Source organism: Peromyscus maniculatus, chromosome 1 (genome assembly GCF_049852395.1).
Source record: "Peromyscus maniculatus bairdii isolate BWxNUB_F1_BW_parent chromosome 1, HU_Pman_BW_mat_3.1, whole genome shotgun sequence".
Classification (NCBI taxonomy): Eukaryota; Metazoa; Chordata; class Mammalia; order Rodentia; family Cricetidae; genus Peromyscus; species Peromyscus maniculatus.
Window position 1 is genome coordinate 188,971,388 of NC_134852.1, and position 9,006 is coordinate 188,980,393.

The following is a 9,006-nucleotide window of genomic DNA, read 5'->3' on the forward strand; positions in this document are numbered from 1 at the left end:
CAGCTACCTCACCTCACCAGTTCCTCAGCTGCTCCTGTTTCCTCAGACTGGAAGCCTCTGAGTCCTCATCCAGAATGAATCTCAGCTGAACTGCTGCTAGAAGCCTGAAAGCTTAACCAGCTAGATGCTTCTAGTTTCTGGTCTTCACTCCTTATTTATCTTTCTGCCTTCAACCATCACTCCCTGGGATTAAGGACTCACTTCCTGGGATTAAAGGCATGTGTCACCATGCCTGGCTGTTTCCAATGTGTCCTTGAACTCACAGAGATCCAGAGGGATTTCTGCCTCTGGAATGCTAGGATTAAAGGTGTGGGCTACCACTGTCTATTCTCTATGTTTAATATTGTGGCTGTCCTGTTCTCTGACCCCAGATAAGTTTATTAGGGTGCACAATATTTTGGGGAACACAATACCACCACACCCCTTCTTGCTCTTCCTCCCCTTCTCAGCTCAGTCTGGCCGTGTTCCATCTGGATTCTCCCAGATGTCTCCATCTCTGACTACGCTCTCCCTCATATCTACAATTAAATTTTCTCCACCATACCTAAAGCAGACATGTTCTTTTTATTTCTTTTTTTTTTATTCAACTCCCACTTCTACATCTGAGAGGGCAGCTTAAGACAGATCAATACTAGTACAAAGCACAGTAACATAAATGTATCTGAAGGCATTGAAGTTCGACCTACCATGATTTCGTGGTTAGGCTATACTGACTCACAGCTGTTTTCACCTGGGTGTGTTTGCTGCTATGGGGTAAGGGCAAGAAACTGAAACCCTGGGTTCTGCCTGGGAGAAGGCAATGGTACAGACAGGATTTGCTATGGTTTGCTTCACAGAGCTGAAAAGAGAAGAATTTAAAGATGTCAATATCTTGATGAAGGGCACGCAAATGACTAAACCTAACACTTGCCCTGTTTTCCACTGGAGGTACTTAACAAACCAAAGGCTTCTGTTTTGTCTTTTATTGATTTTTTTTCCTAAAAAGAGAGAGAAGGCAGGCTTGGAGTCGGATGGGTGGGGAAGTAGGGAGGAACTGGGAGGAGATGAGGAAGGGGAAATTGTGATCAGAATATACTGAACGAAAATAACTATTTTCAATGTAAAAGAAGACTCATAAATTTAGAAAGCAATGGAATCCTTCCTTTAGCAAATTAAACTTTTTTTTAGAACAAAATGGTGTGAAGATTTTTTATTTCAAGCAAGTTTTAATTTCTGGGCCTTCATTTTATCACCTATGTGGAAAAAAAAAAGAAAAGAAAAGAAAAAGAAAACAACCATGAAGGAGCCAGGCGTGGTAGCCCATACCTGCAATCCCAGCTTTTGGAGGGAGGAAGATCGGGTGTTCAATGTTATTTCTGGCTACATAGTGAGTCTGAAGACAGCCTGGGCTACATGAGATCCTGTCTCAAAAATAAAAGCAAACAAAAATGCTAGAGTTTCTCTTCACCAACCTTAAAAGAAGCCATTCCTCCATGTTAAATCTCGTGTGTGTGTGTGTGTGTGTGTGTGTGTGTGTGTGTGTGTGTGTGTGTGTGTGTGTGAATGCATGTCACAGGGTCCAGAAGAGAGTGTCAGAGCCCCTGGAACAAAAGCTACAGGCAGTTGTGAGTCAACCAACATGGGTGCTTGGGAATTGAACTCGGGTCTTCCGCAAGAATAGCTCTTAACTACGGAGTCATCTAACCACCCCCTTGTGTTAATCCTGAAGACAGCATTGTTTCTCCTAACAGAATGTGAAATGGGAACAACTGTATTCCTCAGGAGCACCCTCCTCTTTGACTGGATCCTTCCTCAGGCAGCCCTCCAAGGTGCCAACACCAAGTGGAGCTGACACAGCCAGCTCAGAAGAGCTGCCAGAATAACGCCTGCCTGGAAACAGCTCCTTTCGGCTCCCCAGCTCTAAAGAAGTAGGGTCTCATGGGAGGCTCCAAGAAATGTCAAGAGCAGGAAGGAACATGAGGTCAAAAGCCACTGACCAGCCTGGCACAGGTTGGGCTGGTCATTCCCCCTCTCTCCATCTTATTTTCTTCTTTTGTAAAGTTTACATTTGAGTCTCACGGTTTTCAAACCTCAATTTGAGTTTTGTCCATCTCTTGGAAGAGAGTGTTCCTCACACAATCGTTACCATGAATAGATCCAGAAGGGACAAAACACTGACCACAGCCTTCAGAGACCGGCCAACAGTATACCGGAATACAGCCATGGGGAGAGGCTTTTGGCAAACTCTCCATGCTGGCCCTATTAAGGACAGCTTGCCCTATCTAAAGGGGGTGGCTGCTATTCAGCTCCACACAGTTGTTGCCAGGAGGACAGAGCTGGTGTTTTTAAAGAAAAAAAAATGGCATTTGTGTGTTCTATGTATGTCTGTTCTTTATTGTGCCTTGACAATAAATTTTTATTAAAATATTCTGTGTCACATGTGCTGGCAAGCACTTGTAATCCCAGCACTCAGGAGACAGAAGCAAGCAGAGTGCTTCAAGTTTGTGTCTATCTTGGTCTACATGGAGAATTTCAGACCACCCAAGACTATAAAGTCAGTCCCTGTCAAAAATAACAAAACAAACAAAAAAAAAACCTGTGTACCAAATAAAACACGTCTGTGGTCAGACTTATGATTTATAGCCCCCGATACAGACAGAGGGTACTACGTTATAAAAGTTTATTCCTTATAATGCAGCATCTCAAGTAGGCTAGTCATTGATGGCCCCTTCCACTGAAGATACTGTCTAAACGGAGACCCACAACTTGACAATGTGCAGAGAGTGGGAGACTTTGGAGCACTCCATCCTAAATAAGAGGTCTTCATCAAAGCCCTTCCCTCAGGGCTCAGCGAGCTCTGCAGAAGTAGAGGCAGAAAGACTGTAAGAGCCGGACGGGATGGGGGACACCACGGAAGCAGGTCTTCCAGACACCACAGGGCTGGTGCACACGTGAACTCACCATGGTGGCACACACAAGGCCAGCACCGGTTCAAGCCAGATGGGTCCCAGCACTGAGAGAGAGGAGTAGACATGGGCTCCCGCTCCCCCTGGCAAAGGAAAACTCAGATTTCTCTGCTGAAGTGTCAGTGGGTACATAAACTTCAGGGTCGGCTCCACTCCTAGGTCAACACAAAACAAACTCAACGGGATTTTTGTAGATTTTTTGTCTCATTTTGCTTTGCTTGGCCATTTTTTTTTTTTTGTCTCATTGGTCTTTTGCTTGTTTATTTTGATTTCTATTTTGTGTGGGAGGGGTGTTTCTCTTATTTGTTTTAAAGAGAGAGAGAAAAAACAAAGTTGAATAGGTAGGAAAGTGGGGAGGATCTGGGAGGAATTCAGGGAGAGGAAAAATCATGATCAAAATATATGAAATTTTTTTTCAATAAGAAAGGTTTTTTTAAAAAAAAAATACTGTTGAAGACTTCCATAAAAATTTTCGGCAAACCTGGAAAAGCAGCTTAGGTTCATGGACCTGTTGGCTCACCCTGGAGAGCTGTGCTTCCCCTTCTGCCCAAGACTATAACACCCATGGCCCTTCCTGGGGTTCCCTCTGCAGTTCCAAGTTCTACCCCTCAGAAAGGTACTGAGCTCAAAAAGTCAGAGCTATTCCAACACTTCCAGCATCATCCCCTCCCCACCGTAAAAGTGACAGGCAGCATCCAAGGCGAGCCTGACCCAGCAGAGAGCATGTGAGAGAAGTAACCACAGGTAGGATCAGTTATAGCTGCTCAGCTACTGCCTCTGGACCCAAGCCCAGCTGTCAGGCGGCAGGACCTGGAGTCACTAATGAGACTGAAGCATGTGACCTTCTGCAGGTGGATCCATTTCCCAGTCCAAGCCAGCTAGCTCTGCTTGGTCATTGCTAGGCAAAACATGAGGACGTCAGTTGCTAAGCTTCTGGTTTGACTGGTTATGGTTTGGGGAAAGAAAACAGTCTCGGGTCTTCTACCAAGCACATTTATTCTTAAAGTGAGAGGCTCATGAGGGACCATATAGATATTTACAGCAGAGAACTTATGGATGCTAGCCAAACCTCAAATACGGTCAGAGTGGAGTTATTCCAATAGTGTTTTTCCAGCATGGCAAATCACATATGTTAAAATTCACTGCACTCTCTTAACACCCCTCAAAGGACATGCACAATAATAACAGCAAACATCCCAGGACACCCGCCCTCGGGATCTCACAAAGTGGATTTATGTACACACAAAACAGTTCACATTCAAAATAATTCATATCTACTTCTTAAAAAGCATTTTGACTTGAAATTAAAACAGCAAGACAAAAATAGGCATGAGACAGACCGCTGCTTTGATGTGCGAGGTACTGGATTCTTGCATTGAGACTCTAGTATCAGGTCCCCACTTCAAAGTTCACATCAAAAAAGTGTGGCAGAAAGATGAGTCACCTTCAATATGAAGGATGTGAGTTGTGTCCTCTGACTGACAGCACTCCCGGAAATACACCAGTATTTTAGGAGAACACCAGCGAAATTCACGAGTTCTTAGATGGCCATTCGGGTAACCGGTTTAAACAGCTACAGTGTTCTGGTTTAATCAAGGCACTGAAAGAGCTGTCTTTGACATGATGTGGAGTCTCTACATACTGCTAGCCATTGGTGACAGCATGACTGATGTCAGGCAGCATTCTGTACCAAGAGCCCAAGAATGATGCCTTGATCACAAAGTCACTTATCAGGTTAAGACTGCAAAGCTGGATTTGCTTCACCACTCCCCCAAACATGGCTTCTGATAGACTATGTTTAAACGGAAAGGATTTACGTAAAAATCTTGGTGTCTTCATCATTTCCTTTGAGACAGAGTCTTGTATAGCCCAGGCTGACCTCCAACTTTCTAGGTGCCAAGGATGAACTTGAATTTCTGATCCTCCTGCCTCACACCCTATCATACGGGATTAGAGGCATGTGTTGTCATCCCCAGTTTTATGGTGCTGGGCCTGGAACCCAAGGGTTTCATGCATGCTAGGCAAGCACCCTACCAACTAAGCTACATCTCTAGCCCTCAAGGTCTTGATTCTTCAGAACTACAGTTCATCTTCCCCCAGGACCATCCAACACCCTTTATTTTTCTATGCAAGAATACATAGAAAGGAATTCTTTCCCCTCTTTGAGCTATTTCCTCAAGAGAAACCTGTAAAACCCACTTTGAAACACAAGATAACTTCATGTTTCCCACCAACGGTTAAATATCAGGCCCCCTGCTCCCCCTCTGACGTGAGCCTCAGAGCCCTCAGCGTGTGTACTTCACATTCCTCACACCCTTACCACAGCATTCCATCACCATCAACTGCGCTTAAACCTTTCCTTGTCCAAAGTGAAAGCTAGTGAACTGAAAGGGAAGTGGGAAATGCACCCCCCAAAAGATGTTACTTTTATAAAACTAGTTCCCAGGCTGTTACTTGAGCCTCCAAAACAAGACTGGGTGGCACCACCCTCATAGACCCCCAACACTAAATTCTCAAGTGGCTATGTTATCTATAGCCAGGCCCCGAGAGCTCATACCTAAACCTACTGAAGGAAAGTAACTAAGACTTCCTAATTTTGAGCAATACAGACCTAGAATCGCATGAGGATTGTGATCAGACAAAGCCAGTCCGCAGGCTGTCTAACTCATCGATAGGAGGCCAAGTTATCCATTCTCCCCCAGCTCTGCCACTCTGGGAAGAGGCCGCTAGCAAGCCTAGGACTGCCAAAGACTGTGGGTTCTAACTCAGTCTTAGGCGGCGCCTGTTGGAATGCACAGTCTTGGGGTGCCATCTGTGTCTGCACCCCATCGGGTTTCCACTGTACATGGACAATTCTATAATTCTGCCCCTCGTTGTTGTCCCAGAAGACCCTCCCATTAGTGTGGTAAGAAATGCAAAACTCAATTTTCTCCTCAGTGGGAATGACGCGGGGCAAGTCGATGGCAAAGGAGAAGGTGTCGCTGTCTGAGCTGCTGTAGACATTCTTCATGTACACACAGTCCACATCTGTATAGGTCTTCCAGGTGTCAAAGGTGATCCGGACCTGAACCTTCTTCTCAAAGCTGACATTTTTCACTTTGACCGTCCCAGTCACGGTCCGCTCTTGCAGAGAGCAGTTCTCTAGGCAGACCAGGTTCTTCTGAAAGCGGTCCCGGAAACTTAAGTAATCAGATGAAGGCTGGGGAAAGTCAAAAACCAGATTTTTCTCCTCGTGAAGTTTTAAGCTGGAGGAGATATCGTTAAGGTCCAAGAGATCAAACTGCAGGTCCCACGCAGGGTCTTCTGGGAGGTCAGAGAAGACGTGGATAGCAGTGAGCGACAGCCCCTTGGAGTCCGCAAACACGACCCGCTTCTTGGCTTGGTCGTGCGGGGCCTTCCATTCATTCTGTGATCTGGCTTCCTGCTTGACATGGAGGCATGGTTTCAAAGGCTTCAATTTATTCACAAAATGTCTTCGTTGAAAGTCGTTGTAAGGACCCAGGAAACTCTTCAGGGGTGGAGAATGAGCCAAGCAAATCCTCATGGCCACATCCATTGGCATGACTGAACTTGTCAAAGGACGGGGGTCCAGCACATGGATCATTCTGGAATGGAAAAGCGAGAGGGGTGGTCACCCAGAGCTGGAGCAGGCTGGCCCTGGCCCCACATGCAAATGCCCTAGTTACAGCGAGGGCAGGCATGGGGAGGTGTCAACACATGAGGATGAGGAGAACACTCAGGTGATTAGATCTGAAGTCTAGCTCTGTGCTTGGCAGGCTCCCGGACCATGTGTGAACTGCCTGAAACACTCAGTGGTTCACTTTCCCTATCTGAGAAATAAGTGTTGGATCCAATGATGTCTGAACAGCTCTGGGAATATCTGCTCTGTTCTGGGTCAGTGGTTCTTAAACTTATCAGGTCAACATGACCTAAGGGGTTTCTTACCTTTAGGGCAAATAAAAATCAGATTCCTGGGACTTAGAACTACTACAGTGGAGCCTCATGGCGTGGTGCCAACAAGGTAAAAATGTACTGAGAGCTCCCTCAGAGAGTCTACTGACCAGACAGGTTCTTCCATAATCATAGTCCCAGACAGACCCCCTTGCTCCTTCTGGATGCTATGTCTTATTTTGGCTCTTAAATCGGTTTTACTTCTCTAGAGAAGCAATCCACTTGAAAAAGCGATAAGTGAAGCAATTTTTTAAATGTCTTGTAGTTCTTAGGTGAAGTCAGAATGGCTTTTGCATTTCACCAAGTTCATACGAATTTTTCACAAACCACCAACTGCAACATCTCGTGTACTAAAGGGAAAAACTTTAATAGCCTACGTCTCATACAGAAAGATACCCATGACAAGTCTACATGTAAATGGAAAAGCTGGCTGCCAAGATAACAGATATACTCATTCTGTCCAATAATAACCATTTCATTATATCTCTGTCTTGTAACCTGCTGTATACATTATATATACAAAATAACATGTTTTTTTAAAAACTGATAACCAGAGAATTGAACCATTTTAAAATACATAGTAGGTATATGAATTTATAAATCCTGAAAAACTTTACAAGGAAAAAGACTAAAATGTTAATTATCTTTGCATGACAGAATTACACAATCTACTGGCTTTGTGCTTCTTTGGTGTTCTCTATTGTTTGGGCAAGTGGTATTTACAAGTAGAAAGACAAAAACAATATTTAATATAAAACCAAGAATCGTCCATCAAGATTTTTTTCTGGCCTTTCCTCTTCTCTCACACTATGCTGACACCTTTATGAAATTAGGATTTTCCAATTTCAACCCTATAGATGAGAGACACATGAAACATAGTAGGTGCCATTTTTCAGTCTGGTTTTAATTTTTAATTATTTATTCTTTAACAGTTTATACATGTATGTAACTATTTTGATCATATATATAGAGAGAGAAAGAGTCTGGCTTGAAGAATATTTTTCACGGCGGCGCTAAGCACAGCACACTGGCAAATGGGCATCATCACAAAGTGGACGATAAAGAATGTATACGGAACTCACTTTAACAGCTTTAGGAGTTTTTCTGACAGGATTACTTTCAGCAGACAAAAGCTCAAACTGTATTTGTCTAACAACCGTTAACAGGCAGGATTTGATGAGGGAGAATTCTTGGACTAAGTCACAGCTGGAGACGCAACCAAATTTCATGGGATGTTCTTGGTTGCCTGGTCGGTTGAGCTGTTATTCGTTTTTTTATTTTTATTTTTTTATTTTTTTTATTCTTTGGTGGGCTGTTATTTGTTTTTTCACTTCTGCATTTATAGAAAATTTTAGTATCGGCCTGTTGGAATTCTAAGTCCCGGCCAAAAGTTAAAAATGGTAGTTTGCTCAAACTCTGAGACTGAGTTTTCTATGACAAACCGGGATAAGGCAAGTGGAAGGGACGAATGAATGCAAAACTGTCCTGTAACTTTTGCCACAGCCTAAATACCTCACCAGCAATGTCAGGGTGCAAACTAAGCTGCCCTCAAGCACTAGGGTCTTTGAGCTCAAAGGCAACAGAGTCACTTCAGCAAGGGAATCCCAGCTCTAGCTGACTCAACGCTAAGGCAGTTTCTGCTTTGGGAGGCTGACTCCCAAAAAAGCGCTAAGAAATACAACTCAATTCCAGCGCTTCCACGCCTCCGGGGCGATTCAACTCAGCCATCAACCTGGCGGTCTCCATCTGCAGAGAAGACAAAACCAAAGACGCCCCCAACGTCCCAGCAGCTGCAGGTTCCCCTCCGTTAGGAAGCAGAGTTGCACACGCAGTTGAACCTACCTGGTGCAGCTCATTGGACCGAGAGGCAGCGGCGACCGCGACAGCCGCACCCAGCTCAGCTTCGCACCCAGCCCCTAGAGGATGCAGCGCCGCGGTCCAGCCCGCCGACTGACCGACTGACCGCCCGGGGCCGGGACGCAGTTTATCAGAGCCCGACCACGTGAGCTGGTCCCTCGGCCCAATCAGCGGCCCGGTGGCAGGGCCAACCAGCGCGCAGCCAGGGCGCGAGCCCTTGTCCCCGGAACGTGATCACCGCGGGGCTGGATGT

At 45.1% G+C, this 9,006-nt stretch overlaps 1 protein-coding gene across 1 annotated transcript; it reads right to left on the reverse strand.

Moving 5' to 3' along the window:
• Window positions 1–3,922: 3,922 nt before the first annotated feature.
• On the reverse strand, window positions 3,923–8,897 carry Ppp1r3c (protein phosphatase 1 regulatory subunit 3C). The gene is made up of 2 exons (XM_006976650.4): window positions 8,739–8,897; window positions 3,923–6,550 (listed from the first exon to the last, which is right to left on the reverse strand). Exons 1-2 carry the CDS (start codon window positions 8,750–8,752, stop codon window positions 5,611–5,613), a joined length of 954 nt encoding a protein of 317 aa, XP_006976712.1. The 5' UTR covers window positions 8,753–8,897; the 3' UTR covers window positions 3,923–5,610.
• Window positions 8,898–9,006: the final 109 nt, after the last annotated feature.